Here is a 19,187-nt window from a genome sequence, read left to right on the forward strand (position 1 = left end):
TAAGAAACACAGTGCGAGAATCAGGAGTAAATCAGTGTCACAGAATTCAGGGTCAGGATTAAGTAATTTGCAGAGTTCAGGGGTCAGGATTAAGTAATGTACACCATACAGGGATCAGTAGTACAGTTGCAAGAAAATGTATGTGAACCCCTTGGGAGTACGTGGAGTTTTGCATGAATTGGGCATAAAATGTGCTGTGAACGTCATCTAAGTCACAACAATAGAAGAACACAGTCTGCTGAACATAATACTACACAAACATTAGATGTTGCCATGGTTTAATTGCACATAACATGTAAACATTCACAGTGCAGGGAGGAAAAAGTATGTGAACCTTTGGACTTAATAACTGGTTGACTCTCCTTTGGCAGCAATAACCTCAACCAAACGTTTCCTGTAGTTGCAGATCAGACCTGCACGATGATCTGGAGTAATTTTGGACCACTCCTCTTCACAAAACTGTTTCAGTGTAGCAATATTCTTGGGATGTCTGGTGTGAATCGCTCTCTTAAGGTCATGCCACAGCATTTCATTCAGGTTGAGTTCAGGACTCTGACTGGGCCACTCCAGAAGGCGTATTCTGTGCTGTTGCAGCCATTGTTTTGTTGAATTACTTGTATGCTTTGGGTCATTGTCCTGTTGCATCACCCATCCTCTGCGGAGCTTCAGTTGGCGGACAGATGGTCGTACGTTTTCCTGCAAAATGTCTTGATAAACTCTGGAATTCATTTTCCCATCAATGACAACAATCCGTCCAGGCCCTGAGGCAGCAAAGCAGCCCCAAACCATGATGCTCCCTCCGCCATGTTTTACAGTGGGGATGAGGTTTTGATGTTGGTGTGCTGTGCCTTTTTTTCTCCACACATAGTGTTGTGTGTTCTTCCCAAACAACTCAATCTTGGTTTCATCTGTCCACAGTATATTTTGCCAGTAGTGCTGTGGAACATCCAGGTGCTCTTTTGCAAACTTCAAACGTGCTGCAATATTCTTTTGGACAGCAATGGCTTCCTCCGTGGTGTCCTCCCATATACTCCATTCTTGTTTAATGTTTTCCTTATTGTAGATATGTCAACAAAAATGTTAGCATGTGCCAGAGATTTCTGTAGGTCTTTAGCTGACACTCTGGGATTCTTCTTTACCTCATGCAGCATTCTGCGCTGTGCTCTTGCAGTCATTTTTACAGGACGACCCCGCCTAGGGAGAGTAGCAACAGTGCTAAACTTTCTCCATTTGTAGACAGTCTGTCTTACCGTGGACACATGAACATCAAGGCTTTTGGAGATACTTTTGTAACCCTTTCCAGCTTCATGCAAGTCAACAATTCTTGATCGTAGGTCTTCTGAGAGCTCTTTTCTGTGAAACATGGTTCACATCAAACAGTGCTTCTTGAAACCAGTAAACCCAAAACAGGTGTGTGTTTTTTAAGGACAGGACAGCTGTCAGCAACACATCCAATATCATCACACTGATTGGAGTCAAGGTTGGCTCACTCCTGGCTCCAATTAGCTCTGGGAGAAGTCATTAGGCTAGGGCCTCACATACTTTTTCCTCCCTGCACTGTGAATGTTTACATGTTATGTGCTATTAAACCATGGCAACATCTAATGTTTGTGTAGTATTATGTTCAGCAGACTGTGTTCTTCTTTTGTTGTGACTTAGATGACGTTCAGAGCACATTTTATGCCCAATTCATGCAAAACTCCACGTAATCCCAAGGGGTTCACATACTTTTTCTTGCAACTGTAAGTACCACACAGAGTCACAGATTTCAGGAATGAGGATTAGGTAATGCACACAGTTCTGAGATCAGGAGAAAGTAACTAACAGATTGTTGAGTAAAAAGTGCAGCTGCCATATGTTTAAAATAGATTATACCTTTGGCTTAATCATAGCTCCTGCTTTCCCCCAAGTCCAAGACTCCTCTATTGTGGGGAAATGGTCATCCCCAGCATCGTACCCATGAGCTGGGCACCATAGAGTAAATTTTGCAGTGCAGAGGCTTCAACTCAAGAAAGAAGAATAAAGAACCAAATACCTGTACTCCTGTGCTGGACAGTGGACTCCACAATGTCAAAATCCGCACATGAGTATGAAAGGAATGCAAGCCTTGCTGCCCTCAATGGACCAGGGAAATGCAAAGAGAACTGTATATAAGAAACAGAGAGGGCGCATGGGCCTAGTGCATTACAACCTCGAAACACATCAGCCACCAGACGACTTCGGGGGGTTTTGGACCACATTGCATCCTTTGTGACATGCTTTCCATTTGATATTATTTCTCTTCTGAATATTTTACTATTTATAATAAATCTAATTTTTAAAGGTAATGTACTAGGCCCTTGCGCCCTCTCTTTGTTTCTTATATACGCTTCAACTCAAGTCACACTGCAGGGACTGCATCCAGGAAATGGGGACAACAGCAACCCTTAAAATAACTTCAAGATATTGTATATCACTGTGCATTGTCCTCCCATATACAGTATACATAGGCTACACTTTCCAATGTGTACTGTGCTCCTGACACAAAATAAGACAAGCTTGGTGGTGTATCTTAAAGCGGAGTTCCACCTAAACAAAATAAAATAAAAGTCAGCAGCTACAAAAACTGTAGCTGCTGACTTTTAAAATACAGGCACTTACCTGTCCCTCGGTCAAGCGGTGTCCTCACCACCGCTGGTTTCACCAGCCATCTTCTCTCCCTGGCGCCGGCATCTTCGGTTTGGGCATCCGGCTGTGACAGCTTGCGGCTTCACAGCCGGGTGCCCACTGCACATGCGCGAGAAGCGCTGCACTTTGTGAATGGTCCCGTAGTCTTCTGGGACCTGTCACATGCCCCAGAAGACTACGGGGAGGGAGGGGGGAGGACAACTTCCGATCGCCTAGGCGATCGCAGTGGAAGTGGGAGCAGGTACCTGTCAAATTCGGGTACCCAATCCACAAAGGTGCCAATCCTTAATGGGGAGCAGGGGACAAAGGCTTAAAGTGGATCTTCCCCTTTTGGGTGGAACTCCGCTTTAAGACAACAAACTTCTTTCGTATGTGCATAATTGAAACACATGAAGGAGTAAGGAATAGAGAGAAATAATGAAGCATGTTTGTTCATCTTGTCAGAGCCTCTCAGAATTGAAAATGATGATATATGATTTTTTCTCATTTTAAACCAAAAACCAGTGTTGTCAGATAGGCCAAAATACAGGGTCACGTGAAATGTTTTCCCAGAACTGGAATAATTGTTTGTCAAGATAATGAAATACTGCTGAGCGCAATATCCCAAAACAATGGAGTGCATTTAAAAAGTAAATAACCCTATAGTCCTGGGTACACTGAGATGGTTTCAGGCTGATGAACATTCATTTTTTTTTCTTTGCTACGAACAAAACAAAAGTTAAAGGAGAAGTACAGCCAAAGCTTTTTTGGCTGCACTTCTGTGGATCACAGGAGTGCAGTTAATTCTGCACTCCTATGACCAGTTTTCAGCTGACAGTAGGCTGAAGTCTGCTGTCGGCTGATGTTACTCAGATGGTCCAGGCAGGGGAAAGATCCCAACTTCAAAGTCGAGATCCACCCCAGAGTCTGGAGCGGTACCTGGCTCAGCCTCTCAGCCCAGGGCTCCAGTGAGCACTGGAGGAGCTGAGCAGGCACTGGTAATTGACAGTCCCGCTCTCTGCTCAGAGCGGAGAGGAGAACTCAGCAGGCGGGGGACCGATGCAGCATCGGACCAATGCTGCATCCACCTTCAGAACTTACAAGTGGTGTTGTTGGGAGAGATATAGTTTATTATTTCTATTTGAGCTTATCAAAAGCAAACTTGAATCATGTCTGTTCACAGTTGACCAAGAGACAACAATCCTTAATTCAATGATAGTGTCCACTACTGTATTGTTCAAATTACTAATAACTAACCAACAATTGAAGGCACTCTGTGATAACTTTAACCGGAAAGTCAACATTCTAGAAGCTTTCTGAAACAATCTTAAAGCCAGGAAAAGAAAAAAAAAATATATATATATTTTTCTTTTCTTTTTTCAGTAGTTTATAAAATAAAACTCAATACCTTTGGAACATTTTAGAAAAAGACTGGAAAAAGTAGAGTATCAAGAACCCTTGTTAATTTACATATCTAAACAAGATATCATCTTATCTAAAAAGGACTCAGCCATAATATTATCATATTTTTTGTTGTAATCATTGTCCTAAGAAATGTGTATTAGAATTTAGATAGACTTGGCAGTGAAAAAACAGTGGTTTAAAGTGTCCACAAATATTTTAGGAAATGTAGTTAATATTAAATGTGGATCACTATGTATAGATAAATACCATCCCTGTAGCAAGAAGTTCATGTTTAGTTATGAAGTCCAAAAATTGCAAATTGCCAAACCCTCAAAGATATTTTCTACCCTCTGAACAAAATAACATATTCTAATCTTTATACAGTTATCACATTAAAAATGGATACAGTAAATTCAGTCTCTCCCAGAAAACCTAACATAGAGATTTCTAGTCTCAGAGTGCCACCTGGTGGCCAAGTTGAGCTAATGCTTGTACAAACAAATAGTCAATAATTCACCAATGATAAGTAAGTAAATAATACCAACTACACCATATGGGCGCGATTTTAAATGGTATTGTTTATGATAAAAAAATAGCAAGCTCAGGAAGATGGGCATGAGGGTCACTCATCATCTACAGGAAAAGACACAACACACATCATCAGACACAGACAGCTTCCATCTTGAAGACATAACATAGATCATCATCCACACATTCTCCACCCACTGTATGCCATTTTGAAGGTTTGGTCAGCAGCCATCTTAACCGCTTGTCCGCCATACCTGCACCATTATTGGTGGCTAGGGATGTCAATCATCGGGTCCTCGCTGGAGATTCCCAGCTGGCATTTGAGGATCACCATGTAAAGCTGACAGGGGAGAGACCTGTGTGTAAACAACACAGGTCTCTCCCCTGTCAGCATGGACATGATGTTTTTTTATTTCTCTGCATAGCAGAGATACAAAACATCATGCCTCCCTAGTAAAACACAACACAGAACACATAGTAAAACACAGAGAGCACACAGTTAACCCTTTGATTGCCCCAGATGTTAACCCCTTCCTGCCCAGTGTCATTGGTACAGTGTCAGTACTTTTTATTAGCACTGATCACTGTGTTAGTGTCACTGGGGATGTCAGTGGCAGTTAGTCAGTTCCCACCCAGTGTCAGAATGCCTGCGCAGTCCAGCTATAAGTCACTGATTGTCGTAATGGGTAGGAGAATAAATGATGTGGAAATGTCACTTCATATGATGAGATATCAATGGGTGATTGAACCTGGGAGTGGATAATCAGCCAGGGAGTGAGAAAACATCCGGTGGTGTGCGAAAGATAGCGAGATTGCAAACTCCCCAGAAGCGCTATTTAAATGCGTGTCAGATGATAAAATCCGGCTTAGGGGACTCCCATCTAATGGAGTCTGGTCTGGATGTTGTCCACCTCTGGTAGTGTATCCAAGGTCCCTCTCCAGGATCATAAGAAAGGCCTGGTCATACAACTATAGTTGTAATGGCCGCCTTTTTGAGGCATCACCCCTTCTGAAGATATATGTGTATATGAAACGCATTAAGGAGGAGCCCCACCACCCAGAGATGCCAAGCCGCCGGATCACGGAGGTCCGGTGGCCATTACAACTATAGTACTGGTTAGTAACATTGCCAGCACAGGTCTTTTGCTTTTTAACATTTTATCCGAATGTGACCACCCTTCACCACATGTACGTGCTTATTTTTTATGCATTCACTTTTTGGCTTTAATAAAATCTTCCATCATACAACACTATGAGACCCCCCCTTTTTTCTGGCTCTACTATGAGCACCTAACCCCCAGGATCCAGGTTTCATTCAGCACGGAGGATGGAACATACTCTGACCAGACCTTTCTTATGATCCTGGAGAGGGACCTTGGATACACTACCAGAGGTGGACAACATCCAGACCAGGTTCCATTAGATGGGAGTCCCCTAAGCCGGATTTTATCATCTGACACGCATTTAAATAGCGCTTCTGGGGAGTTTGCAATCTCGCTATCTTTTGCACACCACCGGATGTTTTCTCACTCCCTGGCTGATTATCCACTTCCAGGTTCAATCACCCATTGATATCTCATCATTTGAAGTGACATTTCTACATCATTTATTCTCCTACCCATTAGGACATTTTTTGGATCATACGATAATATTAACCTATCCTTATGATATTCATTTATTTTCCATTTATGAGCTGCACTACTGTTATGTTTATATGATTTTCCAGAGAGGATTTGTAGTTCCTTTTTGTGCATTTGCTGCTATTTTAGTTGGTGCTCGCTGTTGTCTTGTGTTTATATTTTATAAGTCACTGATTACTGCCATTACTAGTATATGAAAAAAAAATTCCAGTATATATACTGCCATTTGAAGGCATTATAACTTTCACGTAAACCAATTAATTTACACATACTGGGAATGTTTTTTTTAGCAAAAGACATGTAGCAGAATACATTTTGGCCTAAATTTATGATGAAATTTGATTTTTTTAATTTTTTTATTGGATATGTTTTATAGCAAACATTCTAAAATATTGTTTTTTTATCAAAATTTTCGGTCTATTTAGGTTATTGCACAAAAAAAAATGCAGGGGTGATCAAATACCACCGAAAGAAAGCTATATTTGTGGGAAAAAAGGACATAAATTTCATTTAGGCACAGTGTTGCATGACCACGCAACTGTAAGTTAAAGTACCACAGCGCCATATAGTAAAAAATGGCCTGGCCAGGAAGGGGGTTAAATCCTCTGAAGGGCAAGTGGTTAAGGCCCCTGTCCTTTCAACCATGCAATCCCTTTCATCTACTTGAAGGGTAACTCTAGTTTCTTATTTTCTTGCTGACCTTGTCTGTTTTCGATTGCAGTTTTGCTGGGTTATTTGAAATCTCCACCACTACATCCTAACACCTCATGGTTAGGTTATTACATTTTAGCTGTATTGGCATAATTTACACACAGACTCTACTCTAATTCGACTGCAGTGGGTTAACGGGCCTAGTCTGTAAAATACAGATTACTGACTGCCAAATTTAGTACAATTAGTAAGGGAATCTACGAAGGGGAACAAATAGTTTGATTTAATATACATAAGTGGAAGCAGATACGTTTAGGAAGTCTGTGTCACAATCTCAATTTCACTGTTTATTAATGGTGTTTGTAAAGTGACTTCTAGTAAAATAAATCTTAATTTATTTCTCTAGTTTCGTAGTCCGTACTTTCATGCAATTTTATTGTGTTTAAAGAATATCTGCATGGGGTGAAGAATCTCAGGAATAATTAATTAGTCAGCTTAATTTATTTTTAGTAAATTCTTTTTGTATTGGAGGTACTATTATCCATCCAGTGATTAACAATATAGTTGACTCAATTACCCATTCAAACATCCTAGCAATCTGGAGTTTGTCTTCTCCCTGATGTTTTCCCACATTCCTAGCAGCTGCTTTACTGCCTAATAGGATTGTGTAGGAGACAAGGAGGGGCAGGTAAGCACCAACAGCAGGACACCAGGTAAGTGTGAGCAAAAATACAAAGACTTTATTCAAAGTTCACTTACATGTAGGAAAATCTGTATACAGCTCCATTGGTCAGTGCGGAATACAGTGACAGCTCTTCCCAGTCTGGTGAAGCCGATAGCAGACCCGCTGTGTGGTGGAGGTCGGCGGCATCTCTCCTCTCGCTCCCACCAACTGACAGGGATTCATAACAGGTACTGTGACAGATGAGTGGGCCGCAATGTGTTTCCAAGACACCGCCTCCTTTATCAAGTGGCCCGCCCAGTGGGAGAGAGTGTATTTAAGAACTGTCAGGCAGAATGGGACATGGGCAGAGCAGACATGCAGTAAAGAGAGACACTGACCAGGACAGGGAAAAGACTATGTGTAAATAACACAGTATTAGCGAACAATCGGGTGATTAGTGTGTGGAGAACGGACCATGCAGCTGGTATCATCAGCTCAACTGACACCAATTAAAACACATGTAATGGGAACAGAGATCACGGTACTATACAAAGTAAAAGAATAAAAATAACAATAATAACAACAATGATAAAAATAAGAATATAAAGATGAGAATAAACAATAATAAGTCATTAATAAAACTATGCATTAAAAATGCTGAATCAAAACCAATGATAAAACATCCAAAACAACAGAATTGTGACAAAATAAGCCGTGATTTCTATTGAATAGCCATAACTCTAAATACCCACATTAAGTGACATATCGATTAACATATAGATATATTGGAAAAAATTCCTGGACATGTGTAAAAAAATGTAAACATGTATACATATAAGTATATGGAAAATTGATAAATAATGAGTAAAAAAAATAGATGAATAATCATAATAGGACAATTACATATAATATGTGGGGTTTATAATCTACACAAGTAGATATAATGATAGTATCGTTCTAAAATCATACGCTACATCTAAGTGTAAAAGTAACTGAAAATACAGAATATATGCAAGCCCGCTTTGAGGAACAGAAGAGACTTATTGAGGGTGCCTGTGAAGACCACATTGTCCCCAGACATTTTCTCACACTACCAGGGGCAGACTGACAACTCATGGGGCCCCCAGGCAATAGGGGATCATGGGGCCCCTGTGTCCTTGCCCAAACTCAAAAAAGCCTATGAAAAAGGTACCAGGGGCATCTCATGGGGCCCCCTACTGACCCCGGGCCCTCGGGCGGTGCCCGAGTTTCCAAATGGTCAGTCCACCTCTGCACACTACACAACAAATCCACAGAGGGCCTGAGAGTTTAGGGGGGATTCCATTCCTCCCTGTTTTTAATGCAAACTGTTAGACAGGACAATTAGGTTGGTTGCAGGCTGGACGGTAAGTTGAGCTGGGAATTTTTGTCTTTTATTGTTTGACGTGCATCACTCTTCCATGTGCTCTTTGCTGTGAAGGCCAGTTAAAGATTTTGAGCAGTGGCCATTTATTTGTTTCCCCTGTGATTCTTTACCAAAAAGGTTCCAAAGGCTCTGCAGTAGAGACCTTTTGGATATTCACTCACAATACCCTGGTACCTAAAGGACTGAAAGAAGAACTAGAAATCAACACCATTAAATATGAATTTGAGTACATTCTGTATTTTCAGTGTATCAGGTGAGCTGATGATACCGGCTGCATGGTCCGTTCTCCACACACTAATCAGCTAATTGTTCACTAATACTGTGTTATTTACACAGTCTTTTCCCTGTCCTGGTCAGAGTCTCCCTTCACTGTGCGGCTGGCTCCACCCATGTCCTATACTGATTGGTCCCCATCAGCTGGGATGACAGTTCCTAAATGCCCTCTCTCTCACTGGGCGGGCCAGCTTGATAAAGGAGGTGGGGCTTTGGAAAAACTCATTGTGGCCCGTCCATCTGTCACTCATGGTACCTGTCATAAATCTCTGTCAGTTGGTAAGAGTGAGAGAAGAAATGGCGCTGATGTCAACCACACGATGGGTCTCCACTTATGCCTTGCAGCTGCTATCGGGTTCACAAGACCCAGGAGAGCTGTCATTGTACACCGGTTTTCCTACATGTAAGTGAGCGTTGAATAAAATCTTTGTGTTTTACTCATACTTACCTGGCACCCTGCTGTGTGCCTTTTTTCATGCTCTCTGAGGGATTTCCCAGAACCTTGGTAAGGAGCTTCCGGAGTGTGTGTGTTGTAGCCATCCACATATCCCATACGTCCATCCATCCAGTGTTATACTTCTCATGGACTGATTACAAATGATCGTTATCCATTGTTGTTTTGAGCACTGACATTACTTGTTACTATATAGTTGTCAGGTAAGCTCCAACGCTACAAAGAGGTCTCAGAGCTTTGCCTGTCAGAATGGCTTAGAATTCTGGTAAAGCAGGAAAGGTTCTGAAATTGCTGGATGTATGAGCACCTTTGGCTCCCTGCACGTCATAACGCAATGTGAGATTTTATTTTTTTAACCAGTGGTGGAGTACTTTGAAAGGTTCTCCAATAACATGGTACCCCCTGCCAAAGCACTAGTACCTTTGATGCCCAAAAAAAATGTAGAGGGTAATTTCCTAAAGTGTGAAGAAAGGTGAAGGACATCTGTGTTCACTTCATATATCCACTCTGCACGAAGAAGTTGATTAAAAAAAAAGTCACTGTACAAGCTCAGGTGGGTAAATGTAAGCTCAAGCTCACTTCACCTCACATTATACTTTATTTAATCAAGCCCATTTATAGAGAAATAAAGAAGACCAAGGAGTAATCAACATTTCATTCAAAAGGCAAATCTAGCTAGTACATGAGAAAAATATTCTGGGTAATCAACAGAAACAGAGCATTCCTCATACAGAAACATGCAGAATTAGGCCTCATGCACACTGGGCAGTTTAAACTCTGCAGCATCTTACAATTTTTCTTTTTTTTTTTTTGCCTCTAAACACCCATAAATGTTAGCCTATGTGTCCCTGCACACATAGGCATTTACAGGTGTTTAAAGCAGGAGCATTTAGAGGCAGATAACAAAAACTCACTGCCAGCGCATTCAGGAGCAGCAGCATTTTGGCAGAAAAAACACCCGACGTTTCTAAACATGCTTAAGCGCTAGGTGTTCGCATGGGCATTCATTGCCAATGAAATGAATAAATGCCCAAGTGTTTGATACGCTTAAACGTCACTAAATGCATTTGCAAAAATGCAGCTTTAGACACATTTTTAGGTACATTTTTGACACTGCTTTTCTCATGCCAGGAGAAAGGCATTTAGAAGAGCTGGGCAAATGCCCAGTGTGCATGAGGCCTAAGGGTATAAGGGGCTGTAGACAGTAGTGTACTTACAACATGGCTTGGACTAGCAGTGTAAAGTGTTAATTCTTTATGCTGCAGTTGAAATAAAAATATGCAAAATGTAAAACATAAATAACTTGAAGGAGAAAAATAAAAAAAACACAATGCAATAATACTATGCATGATAAACCATACGGTTGAGAATTACATTTTTAACCTTGTTAACAACAAAGTACTTTGTATTTTTAAGAAAAAAATATATATATTAATATAATATAATCAGTGGTGTGGAACTTTTTGAAAAAAAATACTTGTCCAGGGACTAAATCGGTGTCCCAATCTACTTGTCCTGCATGACCATCTACTTGTCCTGATTAAAAAACATACATTTGAACCAAAACCGTATTTAAATTTTCTTTAAGTAATGTCTGGGGCTTTTAAAAACAAAAGGGGCTTTATGGTGACTTAAACGTGCCAGCACCGCACTCGGGGACTAGCAGGGAGGGGGGAGACCTTGCAGTGTAAAGAACACCGATTGGGTGCTCCTCGGGAAAGGGGAGTATCTGGCTTATCCTTTACCCCTTTCGCTGCCAGAGCTGTTTTTGCGTTTTTTGCACACGTTTAAAATATCGTTTAAGGCCTGCAGATGACACAAAACCCCCAAACATTATATATTTTCTGAAATCAGGGATCCTACAGAATAAAATAGTGGTAGTTCCAATTTTTTATGTCACACGATATTATCACAAAGGTCTAGGAAACGCAAAATTTCTGTAATTTTTGTAAAATTTAAAATATAAGGTTGCATCAAGTAAATGATTATCCAACATGTCAAACCTTAAATTTGCACGCAGGTGTGAAATAGCAACAAATGTTAGTACCCTATATTTTCTATAGGTGGCACTTATAGGTCATCAGTATAGTGTTATGTCTGGTGCTAATGCTCTCATTCTGGCGTGCGCGGCAATATGTGACATGTATATCGCAATCAACGTTTTCATGTGTAGGTACCCGATCATGTGCTTTTACGTTTGTGCGTGCGTACATATGTGGGGGTAGGCCTTGAAAAATTTGGAGGGGGGGGGTTATATGCTTGGATGTAACTTACATTTTAAAAAAAACTAAAATTGTTTTCACTTAACTTTTTTTTTTCTTTTTAAATCACATAGGGGACAAAAAGTCCCCTATGTGATGATTTTTTTGGTAACAGGTTTTCTCTTTTGAGACATCCAGGGTCTAAAAGACTCTGCATGTCTCCCCTGTGCTCCATTGAATGTAATGCAGTGCACATCGCACCGCATTATATTTCTTTCCTGGCCAATGACCGGGAATGTGTCAAACGGGGACCCGGAAGTGGTGCCACCGTCACACACTGAGCCAGTCCCAGGCCTGCAGATGGGCAAGTGGAGCCCGGGACATATAGCGGGCAGGGGGAGAGGCTGACACTGTGGGTTGTGTGGAAGCAATCGGGCAGTACCGCTGCTGCCCGAATGCTTCCACCTGACAGATGAGCACTGCTGTTTGCCCGCAGCAGGGCTAAAGGCAAAAAAAAACTACAGGCCCCGCGCCCGGAACTGCATGTATCGGGTGTTGGGCGATAGGAATTGCACATCCCTGCTATGTATATTAATATACTGTGATATTTTCAGTTTGTGGATCACTGAAGGGCAAACAAAACAGCTTATCCTCAGCATAAACAAACAAAACAACCCGTACACTTTGGCACAACACAAAGTGTTGGCTCACTATCAGCATAAACTTGTCCCACCACAGGGTTCTGAAGTTCCTGCCTGCTCCAGAGGTCCAGAAAGGGTCACTGAAGTCAAGGAGCATGTCAGCAAACAAGCAGCCCTCTCATACTGGGGTTTAATTACTAAAGCTGGAGAGTGAACAATCAGGCTCACTTCTGCATAGAAACCAATCAACATCCATGTTTTATTGCCAAAGCTTAACTGAACAAGCTGGCTTCTATGCAGAAGTGATCCTGATTTTGCACTCTTTAGCTTTAGTAAATAAACTCCACTGTGTCCTGCTCCACACAACACCTCATCGACCTGCTGGCTTCTTCCTGCCCTTTTCAGGCCTGTCTTGCAGATGGGTTGAATCTTGGGTACTTAAAAACTGCTCTTTATCATCTCCCTTAAAGGGATCACAACCTAAAATATGGTGACACATATTCACCATTTAGGACCCATCCTTGGCATTCTGTACAATACATAGATTTACATAGATTTACATTCATTCAGTAGATTTACATTATATTCAATCTGTGCACAAAATGTGTCCTCCAGATTTTTTTCAGTGGTAAAAACCCTAAAATTGCCATCTGGTGTCAGTATGGAACCATCAAGCGTTGTGATGTCAAAGCCCCTCCCCTATTCGTTACGCCACCGGTCACGTGGCTTCATCAGGGGGAATTATTGCCATCAATGTGTGCACAAAGTGGTTTATATACAGAGTATATGTGAGTGCATTACTTTTATTAATAAAACGGTTTTAAAAGGATGATACACTATGATTTGATTAATTCCTCTATATCAACCACCGTGGAAGGGGAGCCCATTGATTGAGTGGAGGAGGACCCCAAACAGCAAGATACCATTCCATCCATACTTTGGCCCATTTAAAGGGACACAAGATGTATGACCTTACTTAACGGTTTGGTGAGAGCACAGCCAGTGGGGAAGCACACAAATGCAAGTTTTTTCACACAAAAAATCAATTAAGAGGCACGGGATATTTTATTCTACAGTGAACTTTGCACATTTGAATAAGTTTCTATATGGACCTTTTTTTTTTTGCCTGTTTTTGACAATTATATGGACACTGTTTATGGAAATTGATACTGGCTGATTCACTTATTTGATCTTTATTTATTTTGATATACATAGTAGCTGTTGGATGCACACATTTATTTTGAGCATTTTTAGGTGAAGCGCGGCACATTTTGGTATATAGAGCTATATGTACTGGACTCCTCAGATCTTACTGGGGGCAGGACTACTGGAATGTGAGATACTGGATACTAGAATGATAGTTCACTAGTGTCATGGAAAATTGTAAGTGAGCTGTATGTACTGGAATGCAGATCTCACCTATGGCATGGATAATGGAAAATGAGCTATATGTATCGTTGTGCAGTTCTCACTGGTGATTTAATGAAGAATAAAAAAAACTGACAACATTTGGAACCCTTTTGAACCCTTCCCTGCTTTAAAAAAACAAGTGCTACGCTTGCCCTCTTTATCTCAGTTGATGGTTCCATTTTTTAATTTCTCATTTTCTGGTGACTGCGCAGAAAGTAGGGAAACATTTACCCAGTGAGATACTAACAATAAAATCTAACCAAGGCATTAAGCGTTACCTATTCAATCTGTTGGAAAAAGAACGTCTTGGATATAGTTAGACTTAAAGGTAAAATAATCTTTTGATGCCTGCTTTTTTAGTTCCAGTGCTGCAGTGAGTTTTGAAAAATACAACATGTCCTTCTTTCTGTGTCTTAGTGTGTTGGGAGGCCTTTAGATGTCAATTGCAGCACCTTAAAAAGCATATAATATGAATTTTGATGCATTGGTATCAGGCATTAACAAGCCTTGGTCAAAGCCTATCCACTGCAAATTAAAAAAAAAAGCACTGAAAATGTGTGTCAAAATGCATGTCAGGGCACAAAAGAAGTGCATATTGACCCATGACAAGGACAAGATAGGTTTGCTTTCGCTGTATTATTTATTTTCAGGACATCCATTTTTGATACCAAGCTAAAGCTCCTCCTCCTTACCCACAGGCCACAGGCATAGTAATGACTACTAGACCCTTTTCACCTGTTCCCATATGGGGAGAGGTGGTCTAAAATGGTGTCTGGTTACCTTTTCTTGCCAAAAAAGCATGCAGTAACAGCCTAAATAACTGCATAGCATGTTAATTTAATCTGTCTAGCCAGAAAGGCACATGCATTTTTACTTTAATTCGGTTGTGTCTCTAAATAAAGTGTCACTCCACCTAAACCTGGCTTTCTTATCAGTCATGACCCACAACAGGGAGATATCTGTGTGCTCTCACTTCTGTGACATAGTCTCACCTCTTCCATAATGTAAAAGAATAGAAAATGAATGATGATTGTGAAAATGATCATGGAAGGTACGTAGACTTAGTAAACCTGCCACTTATATCTCACTGCTGGAATACCTCCAGATTTAAATGTTGGATGTTTCAAATATCAGCTTCTAACGGAAATGGAAAAATAATTTGTGGGTTGCAACAATACTGCATTAATATTAAACAAATCATTGCAAAATAAAGAATATAGACTAGAGCATTTTACATACATGTATTACTTACATAGTTCCAGTATTTACTTTTCTGAAGAATCTAAAAAAGTACAGACAAAGACATCAGCATGAAAACGTGCCTGTAGTTTGCAAAGGATAAAAAAATACACAACTACAGTATCTACTATTTCCCTTACGCTAAAATCTATGACTATCTACAACTATTTCCCTCATACATTTTATTACAAATAAAATGGATATTTATGTAAATATTAACAATACATTATTAAAGCAGGATATAATAAAGAACTCCCACAAGTCTTTTGGAAATGCAAGGTAAGGTCATTTTTTTGGACATTTTGTTCATACTTTACACTGACCTTACATGGCACCACCAATGCCAAATCATCCTTAATGTTCCAACTGATGGTATTGTGGATAGATCAAGCAAAGATGCTCTGATGTGTGGGTGTTGTGTAGCAGGGGATTCCCTTAATCCGGCTTGCAGCATGGGGCCCTATGGTTTCCCACACTGGTCACTTAAGAAACACCTGCAGGGTGACCAGGCCTGGCCTAACCAGCACTCCCCAGGAAACCGACACCCATCCTAGGCTCTGCCGGCAATGGACTCCACTGTGACACTAATGCGAAGGGCTGTTTCCAGGTGATATTCCCTTTTTGGAGGAAGGAGCAGTCCACATTAGGAGGTATCTTTCAAGTGTTTACAACATTTCAGCCTCCCAAGAGGGGTGACCACATACAGCTTCAAGGTTACTAATGGAAGAAGTATTGTCAATGCAGTTCCCCTGGTTCCCCACTGGTTAATAGTGTAAAACACCTGTAATTTTGATGGAGCAGCCCAAGACCAGGCAATTCTGACACCTTTTGTTTACATGTAAAAATCAATATGTTTTTGAAGGAAAGTTACTTAGAACCCCCACACATTATATATTTGTTTAAGCAGAGGCCCTACGAGATAAAATGGTAGGTTTCGCCATTTTTTATGTCAACCGGTTACGCGCAGTGGTTTTTCAAACGCAATTTAAAAACAAATACACTTTAATAAATGTAACTGTACAAAAATACAATATAATACCTAATTGTTCGGTAACTGATGATGTTATGCCAAGTAAATGGATACCTAAGCTTTAAAATCGCATGCTCGTGGAATGGCACTAAATTACAGTACTCAGAAAACTCCATAGGTGACTATTTAAGAGCCTTTACAGGTAACTATTTTGGAGTTACATAGGGGTCTTGTGCTAGAATTATTGCTCTCGATCTGACGTTCGTGGTGATACCTAACATGTGTGGTGCGATCGCCATTTACGTATGCATGAGGGATTGACATGTGCGTTTGCCTTTGCACGAGAGCACAGTGGGGGAGGGGCACTTTAAAATAATTCTTTTTACATTTTTTTTTTTAATGTCAGATGTCTCTCTGCCTTTAAAAGCAACAAATCAGACTAAAAGATATTTAATCTCCAGATACTGCACAGGCTTTTGCAGCGCTATAAAAATGTGAGGGGATGGACGCTGCTCAACCGACCCCAAGGAGCTTATTTACTAAAGCTGGAGAGTGCAAAATCAGACTCACTTCTGCATAGAAACCAATCAGCTTCCAGGTTTCATTGCCAAAGCTTCATTGAACAAGCTGAGGTTAGAAGCTGATTGGTTTCTATGCAGAAGGGAGTCTGATTTTGGACTCTCCAGCTTTAGTAAATAAACCCCCAAGAGTCCAATGTTGAGGAATAGCCCCAGCCGCCGTACTGGCAACGGTTTATGATGCATTTTGCCCCGCCCACCAGGGCTTTATCACAGAAGTCAGGCCTCAATGGGCGGGGTGAAACGCATCAGAGGCCGTGGCCAGTTACTGTAGCTGAGGCCATTCCTCAACACTGGACTCCTGGAGTCAGTTGAGCAGTGTCCACCCCTTTACTTGTATTGGCTGACACTGGAATCACTCGGACTCATGCTCCCTTCTCACTTGCCGGTGGGGTGATCCTTTTCCTTCCATCCATAGCTTGGAGTAGCACCATCAGGTATACTTTTCACTAGCTATAAAAATGTAGAATAAACTCCCTCAAGAGCTAGTTCTGGCTTGCTCAGTGGAAAAAAAAGGCTGGATGCATTCCGAAATGCACAATATATAACTGGATATTGACATTTATACATAATAACATCAGAGATTGTTGATCCAGGGTATCAGGAAGGAATCTATTTTTCCCTGCTGGAGCAAATTGGACTATAATTTATAAAGGTTATTTGCCTTCTTCTGGATCAACTGTGGGTATAGGTTTCTGTGTATGGAAGTTTTCAGTTTGTTGTATGTATTTATTTATTTATTGACTTTTTTCAACTTAACTAACCTGCACCCATGAAATAACTTCAAATTGATCTCAAAACTAAGCTGAATGCACCCTATAGCAAGCTGCATTTGCTCATTTACACACGTTCTTAAGGTGTTCATGAACAAATAATAAATAAGTGTATAAAATCTAATTAAACAAGAAAATTATACTTGCCTTCTTGACAGTTGTTAGATCAACACCTATTTGCCTCCATTGGCATTGGAATCTGTTACACCATCCAGGAATAGCATAGCTAAAAAAATAAATACAAAACTTTAAAGATTGAACAGTAAATATTTATGACCTCCTCTGAAGATAATTCCCATAATCCGGTTTCAGCAAGTTTTATGTTTTATATTCAGATCTGAGTTTGTATCAAAATTTGGTATTTGTTCCATTAGACATCATGCTACGCCAGGCACGCCTGAATGTTCATTTCCTTCTGTACAAGCTCCTCGTCTCCTATGATTATTTTCGTATACTGTATAACTTAATGCTAATGTGTGATACTGATAGATACATGCAGACTCCTTTAAATTTACAGTTACTTTTCAGCTGTATGACCTTACAAACAAGAAACACAGACATGGTTTCGAGTTTTTTAAACTTTTATGAGTTCTATGACCAGGGGCGGACTGACAACTCATGGGACCCCCATGCAAATGGAGATCATGGGCCCCTGTGTCCTTGCCCACACTCAAAACACACCCAAAAAAGCCTATAAAAAGGTACCAGGGGCATTTTATGGGGCCCCCTACTGACCCCGGGCCCTCGGGCAATGCCCGAGTGCTCGAATGGTCAGTCCGCCCCTGCCTATGACCCCTGTACCACCGTATCCCTATAACTCATTTGATGAATTTAATCACATATATCACAAATTTAATCACCCAGAAGAGGATACCAAAATAAAGGAAAAAAATAGTTTTAAGTTTTTAAACTTGGTCCCGATACCACCCACCAAATCCTTTCTCCTTACCCTGCTGCCACAGAGACTGCCTAAACACGTGACACGGGTTGATTTACACTGCTCAAAAAAAATTAAAGGAACACTTTGAAAACACATTGGATCTCAATGGGGAAAAATATCATTCTGGATATCTATACTGATATGGACTGGGTAATGTGTTAGGAACATAAGGATGGCCCATCGTTTGATGGAAATGAAAATTATCAACCTACAGAGGACTGAATTCATAGGCACCCTGAAAATCAAGTGAAAAATGATGCAGTAGGCTAGACCTGGATGGACTTAAATTATATGTAAAGTATCATAATTGTATGCAAAATGTTCTCTGATTGGGTGAGGTGGATGTCACTATCCCACTTCTCCGCCTCTTCCAATCAGAGAACGGTTTGCATTCATTCAGTAAATGCAAAGCATTCTCTGAATGTTATCCAAAAAAATTAATGAAACCAGCGCTCAAATCTTCATGCTGACTAGGGGTACTGTAACTGTCATTCATTGAGGTGCAGCCCTTAGAAAATCGGGAAATCTTGGTACTGGTAAACAAAAGAAAAACAGGGCGCACTCTCTTCGTGCATTACCGTGGTGAAACATGAGTTTATTTAAAAGCATAAAAATGCATACTCGCAAACCACAGGGAGATAAAAACAGAGATAAAGAGTCAGTGGTGAAGCTTCAAAGTGACTGTAGACCCTCATTGAGGCAGGCTAACGTGTTTTGGGAGACATACTCCCTTCTTCAGAGCTCTCCCGAAACTCGTTAGCCTACCTCAA

The 19,187-nt window shown here is 40.7% G+C and overlaps 1 protein-coding gene across 5 annotated transcripts in view; it reads right to left on the reverse strand.

Annotated features, from left to right (window-relative positions):
* IL15 (interleukin 15) overlaps positions 1 to 19,187 on the reverse strand; it is a 75,784-nt gene that overhangs the window by 32,558 nt on the left and 24,039 nt on the right. For 3 of the 5 annotated variants that reach the window (XM_089693877.1, XM_089693876.1, XM_089693875.1), the window contains exons 4-6: positions 17,625 to 17,703; positions 15,170 to 15,199; positions 10,883 to 10,924 (exon numbers count right to left, since the gene is read on the reverse strand). In XM_089693877.1, coding sequence (XP_089550003.1) covers positions 10,883 to 10,924; positions 15,170 to 15,199; positions 17,625 to 17,703 — 151 coding nt within the window. Of the gene's footprint in view, positions 1 to 10,882; positions 10,925 to 15,169; positions 15,200 to 17,624; positions 17,704 to 19,187 lie in introns of those variants that run through there. The other 2 variants (XM_089693873.1, XM_089693874.1) reach the window with 2 other exon arrangements.

This window comes from Staurois parvus, unplaced genomic scaffold (assembly GCF_062004578.1).
Source record: "Staurois parvus isolate SC_StPar_1 unplaced genomic scaffold, SC_StPar_1.0 ptg000639l, whole genome shotgun sequence".
Classification (NCBI taxonomy): domain Eukaryota; kingdom Metazoa; phylum Chordata; class Amphibia; order Anura; family Ranidae; genus Staurois; species Staurois parvus.